Raw genomic sequence first — 21,512 nt, 5'->3', positions numbered from 1 at the left:
TGAGGCGGTCTTATCTTCAAATATTACTGGGCCTGATAAGGAAAGAACCTCAGATTCGTTCACTACGTAGGACAGCAATTTGGAAGGAACAAAGTCACACTGTTTACTTGGAAATATTCCCGTCAATGGAAGGCTTAGATTCTCTTTCCGCCGTTTTCTTTCCCTGACAAACTTTTTTCTCATTGATCATGGCATCCAATCATCCACCATCTCGTGATGATATCGAAACCAAGTCCTCAGCCATCGACCAACTTACGTTGAACGAGGACACACATGACTATGCATTGGGTCAACTCGATGACCGGTATATCGCTACTAAATGGGAAATCTGGGCTTATTATGCGTGCGTTGTCCGCAAACATGTAAGGAGACATGGCTAATGTGGGAACAGCTACTACATCGGCAATAACGGATTATCTTTGTTTAGTGAGTACCACTTTGTCGTCCTTCTACGAGGGAAAGTTTCTAACAAAAGCCTCCAGACTTTGCTCCCACCGCTTTCCAAAATCTACTCTATCAGGCAGCAGGCGATGCAAATGGACTTCTCTTCGCGGGAAAGTTTAGATCCACCGAAAGCATAGTGCTACTATGTAACGGAATTTCATTCGCCATCCAGATCGTCATCTTCCTCGTAATAGGAAGTTTCGCGGATTTTGGAAACTGGCGACCAAATATCCTCATCGTGCTCTCGATCATTGCCTATGCGCTGGGCTTCGCCTGGCTGGGCGTCCATACGGCGGATAAATGGCAAGTGGGCGTGGGCCTCTATATCGTTGGCCTCATTTCCTATCAGACCACTCTTACTTTCTGGACTGCTGCTTTCCCGTCGCTTGCGCGAAACACGGCTGAAATGAGACAAAAGTCCGATGATTACGCCAGTGGTGGTATCTCGCGCGAAGAGTATGATTTTGCTGATACGATGAAAAGGAGTCAGCTTGCGAACACTGCTTTTTACATTCAGTCTGTTTCCGAGATTGTTATTCTTGCCATTATTGTTGGTATCATGTTTGGTGTTGATGTCAATGCCAGTGATGCGAAAAACAACTGGGGCCTCAGTGTCCTCATTGCCTTTGCGAGTGGTGTCTGGCTGCTTGTTTCACTGCCGTGGTTTTTCTTGGAGAAACGGCGGCCGGGCCAGGACCCTGGATCTCGAAATATTGTCCTGGCAGGCTTATCACAGTTATTCTATACAATGCGTCAAATATGGAAGCTCAAACAGAGTTTGCTTTATCTTGTCGGTAAGAAGGAGCCCCTTATATTAATACAATAGGTGATTATTGAGCTAATTGGCACTCAAAGGATACTTCTTACTTGGTGACTCCTTGAACACTACGGTCACTGTAATTAGCACATTGCAAAACAGCCTGGTGGCGTATAACACGCTACAACTGACATATCTCCTTATTGTGGGAATCGCAGCTCAAGTATGTTGCATCACGTTGTCAGAGGTCCATTTTCTAACAACATTCTAGGCAGTTGGGATTTATGTATTTTGGGCCGTTCAACAGCGCTACAAATTGGGTACAAAGACTATGTTCAATGCCATTGCAATTGGCATCGTGCTACTTGATGGCTGGGGTATGATAGGAATTTGGACCGACAAGTTTGGGTTCCATCATGTGTGGGAAGTCTGGGTAAGTGATAGCCCTATTATAGTAGTTTCTCCCGAACACAAAAGGGGAATGGGATAAACACTCATACTGATAGCCCACGATAGGTTTATCAAGCTTTCTATGGCTTGTTCATCTGCCCGTGGTACAGCTACTCCCAAATCATGATCTCCGAGGTAACACCTCGAGGTTATGAATTTCTGTTCTTCAGTCTGTTCAGTATTGTCGGTAAGACTTCTTCTTTCATCGGACCTCTTGTGTCCAGTGCCATCATAGATGCAACTCCTTCTGGCAATGCGTCCACGCCTTTCTATTTCCTGTTTGGACTTAGCGTGTTGAGCTTTGCAATCTTGTTCATTGGAGTTGATCTCAAGAAGAGTCGCAAAGAGCAAGATCAATTCTTGCGAGAGAAAGTGACAAGACTGGAGGTTGAAACAAAACCAGAATGAGATAGAGTCTTAATTCTTTAGCTTTAATATAGCTCAGTATTACTGGAACCTCCTTGGAAATACCACTTAGTCAGCACGAATTCCCCAGGCCAAAAGCGGGTGATTATGTCATTCTCGGCTTTCCCCGCAATCTCGCTTTGCGTCGGCTCAAGAAGAGCTTCAAGACCCTCGCATTCCCTTTCTTTATTTGATCTCTTCATGAAGCCTCGATTATGAACCTTGACCTACCTAGCCTCCTGTGAACCCATTTGTGGCAGCCGAAAGTCTGCCGTCTAACATCATGACCCTCTCATCCCTTCTCCGCATTACTCCCCGCTTAACCCCGACTGCGGTCCGCAGGACAACGCGAGCTGCATCCTCGGCTACAAATATACCAAAGACAAAGTCGTTAGATTCAATTCTTATTGCTAACCGAGGAGAGATTGCGCTGTATGTTTTACTCTGGGATTATACAGGATTGGTGGTACTGACTGCCTGCTAGTCGCGTTGGGCGAACCGCCGCGGATCGTGGTATCCGCGTGACAACCCTTTACACCGACCCGGATAGCCGAGCACAGCATGCATTGAGCTCTCCCTTTGCATTCAATCTAGGATCTGTGTCTGCATATCTTGATGGTGACAGGATTATCGAAATTGCAAAGAAGGAGGGATGTCAAGCTATACATCCCGGCTATGGCTTCGTAAGTGCCCAGACATTATACAGCATCAGATGGTGGAAATACTTACAGATATATTCATGAATAGCTCTCCGAGAACTCTGCATTCGCGCGCAAATGTACCGAGGCAGGGTTAGTGTTCATTGGCCCTCCGTACACAGCCATTGAAGACATGGGAGATAAGAGGTTCGTGCAAAAGCTACTGGGGTAATCAGATCTTCACTGACTCGAATTTCACAGTCGATCCAAAGAAATCATGACTGCAGCAGGCGTCCCATGTGTACCTGGCTACCATGGTCAAAACCAAGATCCGGCCTTCCTCGAAGAGCAAGCTGATCAAATTAAATACCCCGTGTTAATCAAGGCCATCAAAGGAGGTGGTGGTAAGGGAATGCGCATCGCCAGCTCTAAAGCCGAGTTCCAGGCTCAGCTCGAGTCGGCTAAATCAGAGGCAATGAACTCCTTTGGAGATGATAATGTGTTAGTGGAGAAGTACATCACCACACCTCGCCATATCGAAGTACAGGTTTTTGCCGACAAACACGGCAATTCTGTCGCTTTGGGAGAGCGAGACTGCAGTATTCAACGTCGACACCAGAAAATCCTGGAGGAGTCACCAGCGCCTCATCTCCCTGATGTCACAAGAAAAGACCTCTGGGCCAAGGCCCGGTCCGCTGCATTGGCAGTCGGCTACGAAGGTGCTGGAACCGTGGAATTCATTTTCGATAACGACAGTGGTGAATTCTTTTTTATGGAAATGAACACTCGTCTACAGGTGGAGCATCCTGTGACTGAGATGGTCACTGGGCAGGATCTTGTTCATTGGCAGATTCTTGTGGCTGAGGGAGCCAAGCTCCCCCTCACTCAGGAGGAAGTCGAAGAACGGATTGCCCAGAGCGGACATGGTATCGAAGCTCGAATCTACGCTGAAAATCCAGAGCAGGGATTTATTCCTGATTCAGGACGCCTTCTCCATGTACGGACTCCAGCTACTTCTGACGATATCCGCATCGATGCCGGCTTTGTCGAAGGAGACGATGTCTCTGCACACTACGACCCCATGATCTCCAAGCTTATTGTGCGAGGCGCGAACCGTGAGGAGGCTCTTCGAAAGCTAGCCGCTGCTCTGGAGCAGTATGAAGTTGCAGGACCCGTCACCAACATTGAGTTCCTGAAGACTATCTGCAAGAGTCCCGACTTCATCGCCGGTGAGGTTGAAACCGGCTATATTGAAAAGCACCGCGAAGAATTGTTTGCTCCAAAGATCATTGAGGAAGAAGTTCTAGCACAAGTCGCATTGGCATGTCTACACCGCGACATCGGCTCGGGAACGCGCCCTTCTGCCGGTGTCGCTGGATCAGCCGTGGGGTTTACCCCTAGCTACCAAGAGCGCCAACTGTCCTTTACAGAGAGTTCCCTCCCCGGGTCTAGCGACGGCTCCACATTCAATGTGCGGGTACAGCAAACTGCAGATGACACCTTTAATGTGGAGGTTGGCGGACGAGTCTTCGAACAAGTAGTCAGCCACATGGACGCGACATCGCAAATTGTCACCTCCTTTTTCGCACACACTCGGCTGGACACCACCGTTGTCCGGGACGAGGACACCATCATCGCCTTCCAACGAGGAACTCAATACCGACTCACCGTGCCCCGAGCCAAGTGGATGGAGAAGGCCCTTGGAATGAAGGATGTGACTAACAGTGTTTTGGCCCCAATGCCGTGTAAGATCTTACGCGTGGAGGTACAGGCTGGCGATACAGTGGAGAAGGACCAGCCTTTGGTCGTTATTGAGAGTATGAAGATGGAGACGGTGATCCGCAGTCCACAACGGGGTACGATTGCCCGGGTGGTGCACCGACAAGGAGTAAGTCACGCGCTCTCCCCCCTTGCCCTTGGAATTTGGGGCCCCGTGATCCCTTTTTCTTTTGCTTTTGCGCTCTTCTTTGCAATTCCCCTAGGTCTAGATCCTTGTCGGGTGATCCTGGCTCCCCTATAGGCCTGATTTCCCTTCTGCGATTCGAGAACCTCTGACTAACGTGTACCTTGCAGGATCAATGCAAAAGCGGAACACCGCTGGTTGAGTTTGCCGATGCTGAGCATAGCGATTAAATGGGGGTTTTTGTTTCGGAGTGTTTGTTGCTTTTCAGGTTTCCAATAAGGGGGATGCAACATGAAATTTTTCAATACAGACATCTTGAACCATTAGATAGGGTAGCTTTGGGAATATCGCAGACCAATCTCAGATTAGATGCATTAGCATTTCCCCAATCTTAGCTCCAGTTCTCCACATGTGGAACTAAATACCCCAGACCATCGTCATTGCTAACATCGCCACTTGAGGGGAAATTCCCTGCACCATACGGAGTACACAGTACCACATCAATCTTCTGGGGTGAATTGGTCCAATATTTCCGGTGGCAAAATGCATGACACAAAGATGATCGCAGAGTCAAGGTCTCAGCGGCAAAGGCGGCCGTGTTACCCCCCGAAATGCAGAAAGTGACTGGTCCCTTTCTCTGCACATACAGTATACAGTATGTGCTGTAAAGGTACAGAGGTCTATGTAGGAAGAGCTGTGAGATACTCTCCGGATCTTAACCACCGAATATTGCGATCAACCAGACTGAAAAAAAAAGTGTGTTCCCAAGCTACAGTACAGTACAGGAACAGCAACAAATAGCTGAATCGGGGGGTTCCAACAGCTCAAAACCAAACACAAAAAGCCATCGGCTGACATCACTTCGCCTCATATTTTGGAACTCGTAAATTTGTCCGAGACGCATGAATTCTCAATTGTTCAAGCACGGCCTCCATTGGCCCTGCTTTCACCGCAATTGTCACATTCCCCAGCTCCTTGGATAAAAATAAAAAAAAAGGAAAGCTCCGATGACTTGCTTTCCTTTTTAAAAACCCGTTCCATCCCCTGGCTGTCCCTGGCGCCCTTTCCCCCAGATTTTCTGTACCTCTACCTCTACCTCTACCTCTACCTCCAAGCTCACATCATCTACAGCTCAGTATATCTGAAGCTGGACCCTTCACAATGTTCAATCCAAGAGTCACTCGCAATGCCATCAGAGCTCTGAACACAGCGCGCCCAGCTGCATTTGCAGCCTCACGGCCTGCTGCAGCTTTCACTCGACCCTTGTCGTATACACCGACTTTGCAAAAGAAATCCAATGACCCCTCAAAGGACCCCAATGAAGCGGCTACAACTAGAGCTCCGGAGGGTGCATCCGGGGAGCACGAGGGCCAGTTCGCTCGTACCGATGAGAGCGTTCATATCGAGTACCCTCCGGACAGTGAGATGCCCGCCCAGCCTGTGGTCCAGGGCCGCGGTGGCATGCACTTCAAGCGTACCCTAGCTCAATTCTCACTGGAGAAGAAGGTCAGCATGGTGACGGGTGGTGCCCGTGGTTTGGGTCTTGTCATGGGACAGGGTCTTGTCGCATCAGGCTCTGATCTAGCCATTGTTGATCTGAATAGTATGTTCATGTTTACGAGGCCCAGATCTTTCGTCGAACAATTGCCTGTGAAGCAGAGCATCCGCTAACGTCTACTCTATAGAGGACGAAGCCGTAACAGCGGCCCAGTCGCTCATTGACCAATTCAGAAAAGAAAACCCGGGTATCGAGGACTCAGAGTACGTACATAAATACACACATACAAGCATACCACTTCACCAGCTCCAAACCCCCAGCACAGAATCTAACATCCATCACATCACAGCATGCCCACCGTGACAGCCCACTACGCCGACGTCGCAAACCCAGACTCCGTAAACGCCGCCCTCACCGAAGTCCTGTCGAAGCACGGCCAGATCGACAACCTAGTCACCTCCGCCGGCTTCACCGAGAACTTCGACGCAATCAACTACCCCTTTGAGCGCATGCAGAAGCTATGGGGCGTCAACGTAGACGGAACCTACCTTTTCGCCATCGGCGTCGCCAAACACCTCATGGAACGCAAGGCCCCCGGCAGCATCGTCATGATCGGCTCCATGTCCGGCGCCATCGTCAACGTGCCCCAGCCCCAGGCCCCGTACAACGCAGCCAAAGCAGCCGTGCGCCATCTCGCTGCCTCGCTTGCTGTGGAGTGGGCTGGCCACGACATTCGCGTCAACTGCATCAGCCCGGGATACATGTTGACTGCTCTGTAAGTTATTCCCTCCAGTTGTTCAAAACATCCGGTCTACCTTTACTTTGGGGAGATGCGAGACTAACTCATTGCCTTTCTTTTGGCTGGTAGGACCCGCAAAATCCTCGACGAGAACCCCCAGCTCCGTGATCAATGGACTTCGCTCATCCCCGCCGGAAAAATGGGTACGCCCGAGGACTTGATGGGCGCCGTTACGTTTTTGCTGAGCGATGCTTCCAAGTACATTACCGGTGCGGAGCTCCGCGTTGATGGCGGGTATACTGTCACCTAAGCTCGGTGCAAAGAAACATCATATGTATTTTGTTCTAGCTTGTGTTTTCATCGTTGCATAATGTACGGATTTTTTATTTCTCTCGAAGGCGCGCAAAATATCAGTTTACTTTGTTTTGATAAGAAGGGACCAAAGAATGAGTCTTGAAAATTGGATTTCTAGCATTTTTGTCATTCCACTTTAAGACGTGTTCGTTATTCTTAATGCTGGAGTCATCCCCAGCTCTCGAATATAATTTATCAAGAGTCTAAGCTCTCAATGGCAGGTTGAGTCCTTGTCTTGTCCTGATCGTCCAGGTAACGTTATGTGGAGAGTCCAGCGGAACCCACTTCTCTCCACCAAGTTACGCCAGACCCGATATCCAGTAGACCCGCAACCCCTGGATCAAGATCTGGATCTGGATCTGGACCCTGAACCCCGGAATATAAGACATCTTGTACACAGCCCCTTGATTCAAAAGCTTTTGGGAATTGGTTTGTATGCCTTACTGGTCTCTGGTGAAATATCTGTATATCTGTACTGTACATGAACATGGACATGAAAATGAAGAAATAACTTACGTGACATGGATACAGCAATAGAAAGACACCAGACCAACGTTGACATTCGCTAACTCGGTTCAGCTCTGAGGAATTCCCGCGGGTTTCGAATTCCCGTTACCGGGACCGGGACAGGCACAGGCACAAGGGGGAATGTGGCGTGTTGATATTGAGTGGGTTGATTGGGGTTTGGTGGCTTTGGTGGCTTTGGTGGCTTCGGTACTTGGTGTGGTTAGTTGGGTTCAATTGGATGGGTAGTTGGATGAAAGATGGCAGGGAGTTGAGGTTAAATTGTGGGAAGTGAATCTATGGTGTTTTGTTGTATATCGACACCTGGTGATCTAGGCATGAACTTCTAGGTTCGAGCCGCGTCTCAACCATGGGACCTTGAAGGCTATTGATCTATAAGTTATATGTCTACTGTGAGTGGACTGTGGTGTTTGGGGTGTTTGTTTGGCTTTGGTGTGGATGGTTGATGGTTATAGGCTAGATATGCAGTATTCTGAGCAGGATGTTTGGGTAGTATTGTTGTGGCTATGCTATTAGAGGGCACTGTATGCAATCGAAACTTTGCTCTATGATTCTAAACTCTAGTTTGGAAATTTGAGACTATAGATCAGTGGTATCCTAATGATGCTTTTTGGTCTGACGGAGCAGTTCAGATTGTTCCGTTGCTTTTTGTTAACCCATATCCTAGTTTGAGTGTTGCAATTTCTAATCATGATCAGTATCGTAGCTGAGTGACAATTTGAGGTCTTTTGTATATACAATAGTAACAATTGACCATAAATAGAAAAAATTATTAAGTCGTAGGTGCAGAGCCTTACTACCGCATATATATATATCTTCGAAGGGAAATGTTGTCAAACTAGCTTCCCAACCAAGATATATATATTGATAAAACCTCATGTACCTAGGAATGCCTAATGTGATAACCACTCTAGAGTAACCCAATAGAGCAGACAGCACAAACCATAATCAAAGGGAGCTTTAAGAGACAGCACAGACGTCATCACTAGGTCCACCACGATACCACCGCACCCCAGAGACACAAACCAGCCAAACAAGAGGTGAGCCCCATGGCAGAATCCATCAATACCGCAGGAAGCAAAAAGACAATAATTACTAAGTGAGGAATACGGAACACGGAATACCGAACGATAAATGAAACACCAAACCGGCAAACCGTACCGGAACAGAACGGTCTAGAATAGCTGTAACGATACCAGTAACGAATGAATCATGTGCAAAGATAGGCTGCAAGGTTTAAAGCGCAAGGCGCGTTTGCATATACGTATGCAGGCCTCGGATTGGGTCGATGGGCGTGGTATTGTACATGAATTGGTGGCGGAGGGAGCTCGGAGCTACGGCAGTGTAACGCGCGACTTGAGGCATTGGAGCTCTGTCCCGCGAATTCCAGGACCAATTCGACGAGTGATCTGCTGAGAAATACTGTACCAAGACACAGAACAGCCATTGGCTTCTTGATGAAACGAATGGACCGAATAGGGGGAGGGAAAGAGGCTGGATCACATGCGGCTTGGCACATGCAGAAATACGTTTCGGCCCAACTTTTGCTTCATTGGAGACCCGAAAGAGGAAGAAAAACAAAACGCGCTAGTGGAGAGGCCAGCGTGGCGGGAAGAACTGGAATTGGGGATGAAATTGATGGAATGGATGGATGGACACAGATTACGGCATGCATTATGAACTAGATACAAGGGAATGGCAGTCTATTCCGCAAAGTACAGAAGCACCGATTCACATTTTCACCAGCACACAACAAAAGGATTGCATACATCATTGACATTGGAAGGCATCGTCATACAAAGGAAATTAAATCACACAACTTAAGAAAATAAGACACGATTCATCATGATCCCACAAGGGAAAATTTACAGGCGGGAGCCGTGGATGACCTTGTAGTCGACGACGAGCTCGCGGCCACCGTCGTTGATGACGAGGGCGCGGACGGAGCCACGGCCGTCAGCAAAGGCATCGCTGATGCGCTTGAAGAGGCCACCCTGGGTGATGACATCGAGACCCTGCTTGACATCGCCGGACTCGGTCATGGCGACGAGGCGGTTGTCATCACGGAGGTCCAGGATGCGGTAGGTCTTGAAGACGGGGCCGAGCATGGTCTGGACGACAACGGAGGGAGAGGGGTTGGCGACGAAGCTAGACTCCTCCTGCAACTTGCGAGTGAAGAGGTCGACACCGAGGTAGCGGTGCTGGCCGGTCTGGGGGGAAACCGAGATGCGGATGACCTGGCAGGGGCGACCCTGGAGGATGAGGATGTCGCCGATGCGGATGAAGTGGCAAGGGATCGGGACGGTCTCGCCAGCGTTGCCGCGGTTGCGGGGCTCAACAATACGGACAGCAGCCTGGGGGGCAGGTTCTTCGCTAGCGTAAGTTTCCTCGCGCTCATGGTGGTGGTGATGATGGGGGTGCAGGATGTGATCCGCCGCGCGCTGAACGCCACGGCGGAAGGAATGGTACTGACCATCGTCGTCGTAGTAACCCATCTTGGAGGCTGGGGTGGTAGTCTTTACGGAGGACTTGGAAACCTTGACTTCGGTGGGAGCCGAAGACGAAGAAGAGTAACGGGATCGGGAAGGCTGGGCCTCACGAGTGTAGTTGTCCTGGGATTGGTAGTCCTGGGACTGGGACTGGTACTCTTCTGACTGGGACTGGCGGGGCCGGTCGTAGACAGCAGTGGGCAGACCGTAGGCGGAGCCTTCACGTTGAGAAGTGTAGGAACCGACGGGGAGGGACTCGTACACAGGGGCACGATCAGAAGCGAAGCTGCGACGGATGTCACGTTCAGTTAGGTCGAGTTGGTTATCCTTGACCTTGTCGTAGACTTGGGTACGGTCCTGGTAATAGGACTGTTGATAGTTGGGGTAGCTGTGTAAGAAGGGAAGATATCAGCCCATGCTCCACGGGTACCAGAAACATAATAAACAAAACAGCCAGTCACCGCTAATTGAAGTGGATCCCGGTTTTAGTGACACGTAATTTTAGTCTGCGACTAAATCCGTATTGCCTCTAAACCTGAAAAGGAGATCTCACAACAAATAGTGACTCCACTAGCTGAGCTGTGGAGCTGTGGCGCTCCCCAGCCCAACCAAAACCGACCAAAACACAGGTAACTGTAAAAACAGTAACAATTGTAAACAAAACACGTACCTAGTGCGAGAGACCTCAAGCGGGGCTTGGAACTCGGGAGTTTGCTGATAGTAGTCCTGACGAGGGGCTTGGGCGCGGTCTTCGTACTGAACACGCTCGGGGTACTGCTCTTGGTACTGAGGACGTTCCTGGTATTGAGTACGCTCTTGGAACTGAGGGTGCTCTTCCTGGAACTGAGGACGTGGCTGGAATTGCGATTGGCGCTCTTCCTGGAACTGAGGACGTTGCTGGAATTGAGACTGGCGCTCTTCCTTGATAACGAACTCTTCCTTTCCTTGAATACGAGGAGCGGGAAGGGGAGCAGGACCCTGAGTATCTTCCCGTTCGACGTGCGAAGGACGTTCGAAATTGACTTCTCCCTCTACTCGCGTCTGAGTAGTTTCAGAGACAGCGTCACTCCGGTACGACGACGGGAAGACACTGAAGGGGATGGGAACGCGGGCGTCAAAGTCCAGATTGCCGGACTTGAGGTCTTTTCTCGAATGCCTTTCGAACTGTCGCGAAACAACTCGAAAGACTAGACAAGAAAAGACTTAGGGGGCAGTCTTTCTCGAGGGGAAGGTAAAGAAGAGTAAGATCTTCTTGATAAGATGATTGGAATGGAGGGGGAATAAGCTTAAGCTTTGGGGAATGTAGGAATGGAAAGGGAAGAAGAAAAGGAAAGGCGCAGCTGGCGAGTGCAACGATTATTTATGCCTGGGGATTGTTTACGCCGCCTTGCCGGTTTAGGGTTTCTGCTGATCACCGAGGTTCACTCTCTCCTTGATATAATTAATTAGACTTGAACGTTTTACACTACAGGGCATTGACTGTTTTCAATTGGCATTTCCAGTCTTTTGAATCACTTTTCTGTTCGTTTCTAGTACCGAGTTCTCTATGCAATACGGAGCTCAATACACACCGTCAGAACCCCGTTCACATGGGGGGCTGGCCAGCGCGTATCATCTTTCATCCCCATAGCAACCTCCGGGACGAATCGGACACTGGGTCCCCCCCGTGGCGCCGATCGTGTTTGGCTCCATCACATCGGCACAATGGGACACGGGGTTCAGTGGTTCTTGTGGTGCGGAGATAATCGACCCTCGGCCTGGGAAGGGAGGGGGGAGAATTATGCGGTTTGCACTTATGATATCCGGTTTCCTGCTCTGAAAATTGCGATCAACTCGACTGGTGGCCATTGGCTCCATACCCGAAACACACTGGCCAACGCAATTGCCATGCAATACACTGTCAATACATGCACTTTGCTCCACTGGAAAGTGATTCATCAAGATCCTCCCCCCGAGACCTGAGACCCTCTTTTGGGTCGTCCCCAGCCACTTGTCCCCAGCCCAACCACCTGCTGGAGCTGGCGCCAGCGCATGCAGTCCGTGTCTAGACCCTCTTGCTGCAACGAGGCTGGGAGCTGCAATGGCGTGGATTGGTCATGACCATGTGCTATTTCTGCTTTGCAATACGAGAGGCTGGTCTTGTGTGATCGCTGTGATGAGAGCTCTTGACGGCGATCCCGAGTCTCCAGCCTCGGCCGTATCTCAGTATCGCCGTTGGATTCAATGCACTCCAGTGACTTTATCCACACCAGCATGTTTAACTGATGTGCCCAATGTGGACCCCCCGGTCATGCTAATGCATTGCTCCATCGCTGACGCACTACTGTACAATACAGAGGTGTATGCATAATGTGACTTGGAGCTCTCCGGCAGTCTCGGGATTTGAGACGTTCACTTATCAGCGACTAAATAAAGCCGGTGAAGAGCCAATGCCTTATGCCGAGATATAGAAAGGTCTCCCCTGCCAGCTCCTGGTTGATGACCGTTACTCACCCTAGTCCATGCAGGTGAATGGGAGGTGACGAAATTCTTGGCAGAGCCAGTGTTTGACCCCGAGTCCTCCAAGGAGCCTGACCCAGTTTCAGACTTGCAGTACCCACAGAGGACATACAATACTAGGCATCGAGCCTGAAGCTGATGGACAAAAGAGCAGTGATATTGGTTCCACTAGAAAAAGAAAGAATTCTTACAAAAAAAAAGACAAACTGCCGTAAATAGGCCCTGACTTTTCCCTAACACCAGAGACCTGCGCCCCAAACACTCAAAAAAGCAAACAAAAGCAAGAAGTCTTGAGAAGAGTGACTATACTGAACAGCGTATCAAAGCATGGAACCCCAGATAAACAGAATAGAATAGAGCAAACATAAATGACCGAGTCACCAAGCAACACAGAGCAAGATGATCCAGTCTATCCTCGATATCCAATATGAAGATGACGCCGGACCGGTATGGAATGATATGATATAAAAACGAGATAATCGCACAGTCTCCCAACGAAAGAAAGCAGAGAAGAAAAGCAACAACTCAAAGCGAGTTCTATTGTACATCAGTGGCCTTTGATTATAAGAGCAAAGCAGAATCGAATTGGATCGAGAGTGGGGGTATCGTGATGCGACGCAGGGTAGCGGGACAAGCTCCATGAATGAGAGTGGGACAAGAGAGACCACATGCGGTATGGAGGGCAAGTGGTACAGCAAGGATAGATTAGCGCTCTCCAAACTTGCCATACTCTTGCTGCCACTTGAGTAAATGGCGCGTGAGAACGTCCATCATCTCGACGCTGCTGAGTTTATTGAAATCTTTGTCATGCGTCGAGGTATCGCCATAGCCGCCGTCAGTCGTTGCAGGCGCGGACTCGCCGCCGTCACTGCGGCCCGAGGCCATCGCGCTGTCTATTTGGTCCACCATGCTCTTTAGCAGGAGGCCTTGAGCGCGGTCGCCGTTACTGGTCGGTGTGGAGGAGTTCTCGCCAGCAACAGCCATTTCGACTTGCATGCGCGAGATGAACTCGAGAATTGCGGCTACGCGGCGCTTCATCTCATTCATGGTTGTTCGCTGCGGGTGCATATGTCGTGGCTTGCTTGGCCGTCCAGACTCTCCACCGTTGAGGTGCGTACCATTCATCCCGGCGTATCCAACTCGCGGGGAGTCACCGCCAAATTCATGGGACTGACCACGGCGCGGTGAGTTGGCCATATATCCTTGATCCACGCCATTTCCATTTGTGTCTCGGTCCTTTGTATATTGGTTTCGTCCGACACGGCCTCGGCGCGCGGAAGGACGACCGGACTTGCGAGTCGACGGGCGAACCGGGGTGGGCTCTTGAGGAGTGGGGGTGTTGGGGCTTGCTTGTGTCGGTTCGGTTTCAATCGGCGCGGTTTTGGTAGGTGATCCAGGTTCAAGTTCGGATTCTGTGATAACTATGAGCAAGGGAACGTTTGCGAACGTGGAACTGTAGGATTTACCTTCTCCTTTGCGCCGGTTGGTCCTTTCTTTCCGGCGAGTAGTTACTTCAGGAGCTTCTGCGTCACCCTCATCGGTGTCTTTGGCGGGATCCTTATCGAGTTGACCTCGAGAGGTGGCCCTCTGCCTTCGAGTACCGTTGACTGCTGATTTCTGCTTCTGCTCATCATCTGAAGGTGGGTGGGAGGCAGTATGTTTCGATGCAGCTGCTGGCGATGGAGAGGCAGTTCGTGGGCGCTTTGACCCTTCTCTGTTCCTGGGTACCCATCAGCCATGAGCAAAACAATGTCATTGAGTCTGAGTATACGTACGTCACACTGTCACTCCGACTTCGTTTAGTCCGACGCGTAATTGTCTCATCCGGATTGCTCTTGGAATCTTCCTTGCTTTCCTCAATTGCGCGCCGGATCAATTCTTCTTCGTCATATGCAGCATCCCGGCTGTTCATCGTCGAGCGCCGCTTGGGGTTGGAAGCGCCTTCACTATTCCGCGACTTTCGGTCCTTCGAGCGTCGAGAGGTGTCTCTTGAAGATGCCCGGGAGGATGGGGCGGGCGAGGGCGCCTGCACTGGGGTTGGTGTAGGTGCTTGTACAGGTGCGGGTGTAGGTGTGTGTGCAGGTGCAGGTGCAGGTACGGGTGCTGGTGGTGCTGGCGGTGCCGGCGGAGGCGGCGGCGGCGGTGTTGGCGAAGACACGGGTGCGACTGGTAGGTAGGTGGAGGATCGTGATCTGAGAAGATATCAGCATGATACTTGGAGTGACAGAGTATATAAAAGGAAATTGCAGCTGCTGGAGTGGTCCTGTCCGAGGCCGTCTCTAAGAGGCAGCCCCTCCAAGCAGCGAGGCCAACCATGACAGGGAGACAGATGAAAAAAAAAATTCAAGAGAAGAAAACGACGAGCTGGAGACACAGGATCCGATAATATTTACTCACCCATTAGATTCGCCTTGGATCTTGTGCAAATCCTTCCGACACTCCTCGCAGAAATATTCGTCAGGACTCGTCGCCTCGTCCATGATTCCCACACAGCCACCATGCTGCCACACTTTGCACAAATCGCATTGGATGAACATGCTACCAATCTCATCTGCCATGATATCAGATGGATCAGATGGTATCGGGACTGACTCCAGCTTGATGGTGCCGCGACCGAGGGCCTCGCGACGAGAAGGAGGCAACCCTGGGTAGTCTTGTTGACCACAGAGACACCGGGTAACCTCTTCCTCCTCGTCGTCTAGGTCATCCTCGTCTTCTTCGCCAGGTACCTCATCTTCATCTTCGTGAGCGCGCTGGCGCTGCCGTGTGTGTGGGAGGTCTTTTGAGGCGCTTTCAGCGTCATCGATGGACTGGGATCGGTGGCCGTTGGAATCGTGAGGGGAGGCATTTTTGTGGTTTGATCGGGTGCTTCTCTCTCGAGTAGAGCTGGAGGAGCTGGAGGAGTTGGTTTGTTGGATGAGGGCAGGAGAGGGCTGGGAGGTGCGAGCCCGAGAAGAGCGTCGAGGAGTCATGGCGGGGAGGAGGGCTTTTCCTGAGTAAATTGGAGTAGAAGAGAGCTCAAGGAGCCGAATGAGAGGGATTAAAGTGAGGTAAGGAAACGATGGTTGGTGTGGTTTCTGCACAAACTCGAGCCACGCCGTTTGCGAGGGAGCTCTTTGCGCGCGATTGAGAGCTCCTGGAGGGAGGGTCAAATCGAGCAGGACAATTGGGGAATCGCAGTAAGATCAGAGTCAAGTCACAAGGCTCGATGAAGAGCCCGACGACTACATAGTCTGAGAAGTGCGTGTGTTGGCGGGGAGAAAGAGAAGGAGAAAAGCGCCGGAACGGGACTCCAAAAGATCCCATCGCCGGTTTCCCCGCTCTCGACGCCTTTCAACGCGCGAATCTTTCACCACGCATTCTGTTCGTGTTTCTAATTTTCTCTCCCCAATGCCTCTCGGAGGTCTTTGATTTGGGTCTAATCATTGCTTTTGCCGTTCTTTGGACTTCAAAATTGTTGTGTACAAGGCCTTTGTCCCCACTTGGGTCTGTTCCTGAAATTTGCAGAAGGACCACAAGGAACATCTGGCGAAGCTCGCACTCCAGCCGTTGACAAAAGGCATACTATCCTTTATGGTCTTGCAAATACTTTATCCTATAGACACACAGTGCAAGCAACTTGGAAAGGGCACAAAAGGCAGAGAACCCAAGGCGAACCGGGAAGGCTTAAGCCGTGTTATCCGACCCTGCAGTCATTCGTCTGAAACCAACATATCAGACATCCCGCAACCCACTGCACTACTGATCTGCTTACTCTACTGCAGTTTATATTTGCCTCCCACCTTACCTGACAGTGACAGACATCCCCCCGAACCCCTCCCCTAAAGCTGGTAGGGCTAGCTTGACCGATATATCACCCGAAATTCATCGCACCGCTTCCTCCGATCCTCTTGAGAATATACCTCTTCGTTCCTCCGACGTGATCCTGGACCGTGGACGAGTCGCAGGAAATATGAGGTGACTCCTCCAACAGAATATCGCCAAGGTTTCGACATATTTGACCGCACTGGAATATGGGCTATACCTAGGCAATTGCGAGCCGCATTGGTCATCACTCTCGGCGAATCCCCGATAGCTAAAGGCTGCCTTACGCAAGGCGTCGAGAGTCCGATGTTCGTGGATGCAGGTACGGTAGGAAGGACGATCGGAGGGCATACTTGTAGAGGGCAATGAAAGGGCACAAAGAGATCATGCTCGATCTAGCGTTAGACGAAGATCACATAGGAGAATATATTCCACCCTCCAATAGATGAGTATGCGTGGGAAGTCATTGGGTCGACAGGTTTTCCTAAAGGAGATTAGCGTGTAGTGTTCCGAACTCCCGTGACTCGTCTCTTTCTCTTCACTTCCCTCAACCCCTCTTAGATATCCTATTCGTGATGATATCTGGCTTCGGTCTTTGAGTCATTTTGCTTTGGTCGACCGTTCTTTCTCTTGGTGAGTATCTCCTCTTCGTGGGCAGGTCAATATTTGAGATTGTGGACAACGCGGGGGTTCAATATCTCGCCAAATATACCTGATCCTCTCCGGCTTTGCGACTTAGAAGCTCATAGTTCACAGGCTTCTTCAATTTCCCCATCCGGTACAACATCAATTTTGGAACTATTGGACCTCTCAGGACAGATACGGGTGGAGGGGGACAAAAGGCCAACGAGCTAGTGTATCATCTCATATGCTAGTATCGGTGGAGGGAGAGGACAATTTGCATCATGACTACCTTGAGTATGTCAAGTCCGGACTATCGGCCAGGTAGCCTAGAAACCTCCTCGGAACGGCCTCACAGTTACTGACATGGGAATGAGTAGACGGGGCGTTCAACTCGGCCCCTGACACACCTTCTACCATCTATCCTGATCGTCTGATCCGTCCCCTACCTAAACGGACTCTTCGTTCTCGTCTCTCGTCCGATGCCGCCGACACGATATTCTACCCACCTACGCCGCCGGCATCCCAGATATTCTATGGTGTTTCGGAGGAAGAGGTAGTGAACGAGTCTAAGGTGTATGTACAGCAGACTGTGGAGAGTCATGAGCTATCTCCAGAAGTCGATCATACATTCGAGACAGCTGTAGAGTTGGAGAGCGGGGATGAAGATGGTCCGGTAGTTGTTCGCCGCAGTGCTGGTTTTCGCTCCTCCTCACCTTCCTCTTCACACCCCGAAGGCCCCCCCAAGTCTTCAGGCCCGGACGGTTACGACGCATTTGAGAACACAAATAACAAAAAGAAACGGAAAATCCCCACGCCGGGGAATTTGGGACATTCTGCTTTGTCACCAGAATTCGCCAACATGGGGTTGACGAGCTCGACCCCCGCACCTCCTCCCCCCGAAGGTCCTACGGGTACATATTATGGCAGTGGAAACCCTGCATCTCCGCTGGCTGGGATATCTGGCTCAGGACGAGGTCGGTTAAGTCGGAGCACTGTTCGCACTGGCAACAGTAGGGGCCCGTTGTCGGCTAATGCTCAAAATGGTTGGATGACAGCTCGAACCCCACGACGCGATGGCTTGATGTCGTCCCCCGGCCCAACTGGTGTGTTTCACATTATACTGTGTAATCATGACTTGTACTAACCTTTATAGGGGAATCACCATCAGATCAGGGAATAATCTCTACCGCTATTGCGAACGCTGCGACGCTATCCTCCCCGCCCCGGGGTCCAAGTAATGTCAGCTTGCTAGACCAGGAAAACACCACTCCTACCAAGACGCAATTCACGTTCACCTGTGAGTCTGACTCTTCGAAGGGCATGGCTATGCAGCGGAACTACTCAATCCCCCATCGATCCCCGACCTCGCCTCTCGGTCCCGCAAGTCATAACTCCCGCGGTTTCTCCACACAAGGAACGCAGACCAGTCCTAGTATGGCTGCATCGATGAATGGTCCACCCGGTACGCAACCACCCGCGCAGGGTGCGGAGCAACACCCCGCAGGACCAAAGAAGAAGCGCTCACCGGGCAGCATTTATGCATTGTCTGCTCGCCAGCGCAAAATTCAACAACAATACACGAATCTGCATCACCCCCCTAGCCTGGAGGACATTTGGATTTGTGAATTTTGTGAATATGAAAGCATTTTCGGCCGGCCACCTGAGGCTTTAATTCGACAATATGAGATGAAAGATCGCAAAGAGCGAAAGCGACTGGCAGAGAAGAAACGACTCCTGGAAAAGGCCAAGATGAAGGGCCGCAAGACGAAGAAGGCGACAAAGAACGCCTCCAAGAACTCCTCTCACCCCTACCAGCAAGGATACGACCGCGCTTCCGTGGACCAATCTTCGGCCACCGGTTCGGGTCTTCACGATGATGAATACTTAGGACATGACTACGACGACGAACATTCTTCAATTCCGGCTTCGGCCCCTGCATCCCCCACCGACCTCAAACCCCCACTACCGCCAGGGAACCATCCAAAGATAAATGCGTCCGCCCCGGGCATCAAAGGTGCTGCTGATTCGGGAGCTAGTCGGCCAGCATGACAGACTTGGCTCCGTGGCCTTTCCCTGGGGTCTCTTGCATTCTGAATTTCGCGTTCAAAGTGGGTGTCTGGGTGTTTTCGATATGGGCTTTCTTTTTTTTGCATGAATTTCCTCTCTCAAGCATGGACCGGCGAGACAAATCATTGGAGAGTGTTTCATGATGGTATCCTGTGTAATTGTAATGTCAGCATAAGCGATATGCATATTTCCAATGAAATCTGAGATGATTCAATGTTTGTTTTTGACTGTAGACTGACCATTAAGCTTTGTCAGACTCTCAATATCTAAAATAGCGTCAAACACTTGATTGGATCTCGAGCTTCGCTAAAGCGCCACGCTGAAACAACGTTTGAACATGAGTTCGCGCGCGCCAACTGAAGCTGCTCCCGTATCTGCAGCCCTGAGGAGCCAATTTTACTGCAGGATCTGTGGCAAGCTATTTTGGTCTGAATGTTTCATCTTCTGACGCCGAGATGAATGTCTTTGGATGAAAGTTGCACGCAACCGACGCCGAGATCTCCAGACGCGCGCTCCAAGAAGCAGTGTTTCATCTCATCTAGGGCTGCAGATATTGATCGAAATAGCATTGAGCTTTGTGTACTCCGAGTCCTGGTCCAAGAAGCACAACGGCTGTCTATAAAGAACACACTTGCAGACAACAAGGGCATGAAACCAGACTTGTCTTTCTTTCTAATCCCATCGTGTGATTTCATTGTTTCTTTTCTTTTGTCAGTTACCTACTTCTATTGATTTATACATTCGATCCATCGGACCTTCTCTTTGTCCTTGCTATTCATTCCTAACAATAGCTCCTTCTTCCTCATATTTGGCATCTGGCCTGCCAAATCCATCTACTTTCTCTTTCTGTTTCTTCCTCTTTTCTCACGACATACACACATTCTCCGACATAATACTTGCGCTGTGCGCTATACACCTTCTATCCCACCAACCGCCTTTCACCTTATATCCAAACATTCACATCCTGCGAACCGTTGACCGGTCCAACCAACCCCCCACAACTCAATGTCCTTCATCCTAGTCAAACTGCTCAAAATCGGCGTCAACGAAGCCAAAAAGCGCCACAAAACCAAAAAAGAAGAACAACAATTCCAAGCCGCCGCCGCCGCCGGCTTCCCCAATACCCCAACCCAGAACAATACCCAATGAGCGCCTACCCACCAGGCGCCACCCCGGGAACAACAATGCACTTCAGCAGCCCTCAAGAGCCGATGAGCAAACGCGCCCGAATGAGCTTCATGCTCATCTCCGCCCTGCGCTTCCTCCAATTCGTCTTCGGGCTCACCGTCATCGGCCTGTACGGCAGAGACGTGCACCACGATCACTCGGAGAAACACATCTGGCGCTCGCAGTGGGTCTACGCGCTCGTCACGGGCTTCCTGGCGACCGTGACAGCGGGCGTTCACCTCGTCAAGCCGTTCCTGATGCGGCGGGTGAAGAATGCCGCTGGTCTCAACGTGGGCTTGCTGTTGCCGCAGTTTGCGTGGGAGTTTGTCCTGGCTGTGCTTTGGTTGGCGCTTTTCGGAGTCTTTGGGAAGATGTATATTGGTGTGTATGCTGTTGAATCTAGTTCTAGTTCGAGTTCTGGATCGGGGTCGGGGAAGAGGGATGAGGCTGTTGCTTCGAGTGCGACTTCTAGTCTTGGTGATGCGGATAAAATTACTCGCATGCGCCATGCTGTCTGGATTGATGTTGTTAATCTTCTTTTCTGGGTTGTGACTTCGTCTTGGGTTTTGATGCGCTGGTTGCAGAGTCGTCGGGCTGCCGCTACCGAGGATGTTGTTGATGATGTTGAGAAGGGGGATGAGAATAAGTTTTAGGGGTTGACTTTCAAGCGTGGATATAAACATTGAAGGAGATGTGGGAGACTTGCTTTGATAGTGGAGTTGTTTCGCATCGCGTTTGGGGTTTGGTGACATGTCTTGGGGGCATGCTCGAGTATAGCCATTTTTACTGGTTTCGCATATTTGTTTCTCTGACAATTTGGCCCCGGAGTCATGGTGTTTGGCGCTTTTGAGAATTCTCAGTGGCGTATCTTTTATCTTATGCACACACATTGTTTCATCAGTCTCATTTCTTGGTCTCGGGATTGTTATTACTAGAATCTGTAGCAGGGAAAGTAGCTCCTAGTTTCAAGGCCTCACTCGAGTGCTAGGACGACGAAGGGAAATGATATCTGGGTAAAATCAAAGTAGCAGTTGGATTATCTCGAGTGTCAAAGTACCATTGGCAAGTTTGATCTTTCAATTTCGTTATGTTGCTAGATCTAGCGCAAATAGCGCAACATTCCATCCTTGTGATAATGGTCAACTTCAC

The 21,512-nt window shown here is 50.4% G+C and overlaps 7 protein-coding genes across 7 annotated transcripts; 5 read left to right on the top strand and 2 right to left on the bottom strand.

Annotated features, from left to right (window-relative positions):
• Nucleotides 1-188: 188 nt before the first annotated feature.
• Nucleotides 189-1,270, top strand: N7511_000695 (uncharacterized protein; the record flags this gene model as incomplete). The annotated part of the gene is made up of 2 exons (XM_057123120.1): nt 189-362; nt 521-1,270. 2 exons carry the CDS (start codon nt 189-191, stop codon nt 1,268-1,270), a joined length of 924 nt encoding a protein of 307 aa, XP_056988853.1.
• Nucleotides 1,271-2,339: 1,069 nt separating this feature from the next.
• Nucleotides 2,340-4,714, top strand: N7511_000694 (acetyl/propionyl/methylcrotonyl-CoA carboxylase subunit alpha; the record flags this gene model as incomplete). The annotated part of the gene is made up of 4 exons (XM_057123119.1): nt 2,340-2,488; nt 2,541-2,739; nt 2,804-2,901; nt 2,956-4,714. The coding sequence occupies 4 exons, from the start codon at nt 2,340-2,342 to the stop codon at nt 4,712-4,714; spliced, it is 2,205 nt and encodes a 734-aa protein (XP_056988852.1).
• A 1,044-nt stretch (nt 4,715-5,758) lies between these two features.
• On the top strand, nt 5,759-7,144 carry N7511_000693 (uncharacterized protein; the record flags this gene model as incomplete). Its single annotated transcript, XM_057123118.1, has 4 exons — nt 5,759-6,200; nt 6,283-6,358; nt 6,445-6,870; nt 6,964-7,144. 4 exons carry the CDS (start codon nt 5,759-5,761, stop codon nt 7,142-7,144), a joined length of 1,125 nt encoding a protein of 374 aa, XP_056988851.1.
• Nucleotides 7,145-9,578: 2,434 nt separating this feature from the next.
• Nucleotides 9,579-11,387, bottom strand: hexA (putative Woronin body protein HexA; the record flags this gene model as incomplete). Its single annotated transcript, XM_057123117.1, has 2 exons — nt 9,579-10,590; nt 10,873-11,387. Coding segments are annotated over 2 exons (1,527 nt in total), but the record flags the coding sequence as incomplete, so codon positions are not given.
• Nucleotides 11,388-13,406: 2,019 nt separating this feature from the next.
• On the bottom strand, nt 13,407-15,673 carry N7511_000691 (uncharacterized protein; the record flags this gene model as incomplete). The annotated part of the gene is made up of 4 exons (XM_057123116.1): nt 13,407-14,421; nt 14,477-14,732; nt 14,800-14,915; nt 15,099-15,673. 4 exons carry the CDS (start codon nt 15,671-15,673, stop codon nt 13,407-13,409), a joined length of 1,962 nt encoding a protein of 653 aa, XP_056988849.1.
• A 1,737-nt stretch (nt 15,674-17,410) lies between these two features.
• Nucleotides 17,411-19,178, top strand: N7511_000690 (uncharacterized protein; the record flags this gene model as incomplete). Its single annotated transcript, XM_057123115.1, has 3 exons — nt 17,411-17,423; nt 17,507-18,232; nt 18,283-19,178. 3 exons carry the CDS (start codon nt 17,411-17,413, stop codon nt 19,176-19,178), a joined length of 1,635 nt encoding a protein of 544 aa, XP_056988848.1.
• A 1,163-nt stretch (nt 19,179-20,341) lies between these two features.
• Nucleotides 20,342-21,016, top strand: N7511_000689 (MARVEL domain-containing protein; the record flags this gene model as incomplete). Its single annotated transcript, XM_057123114.1, has 1 exon — nt 20,342-21,016. One exon carries the CDS (start codon nt 20,342-20,344, stop codon nt 21,014-21,016), a length of 675 nt encoding a protein of 224 aa, XP_056988847.1.
• Between the last annotated feature and the right edge of the window lie 496 nt (nt 21,017-21,512).

This window comes from Penicillium nucicola, assembly GCF_028828085.1.
Source record: "Penicillium nucicola strain IBT 29836 chromosome Unknown utg000001l, whole genome shotgun sequence".
Taxonomy (NCBI): domain Eukaryota; kingdom Fungi; phylum Ascomycota; class Eurotiomycetes; order Eurotiales; family Aspergillaceae; genus Penicillium; species Penicillium nucicola.
The sequence above is the reverse complement of the archived record's forward strand: the minus strand, read 5'-3'. Positions and strand labels throughout refer to the sequence as shown.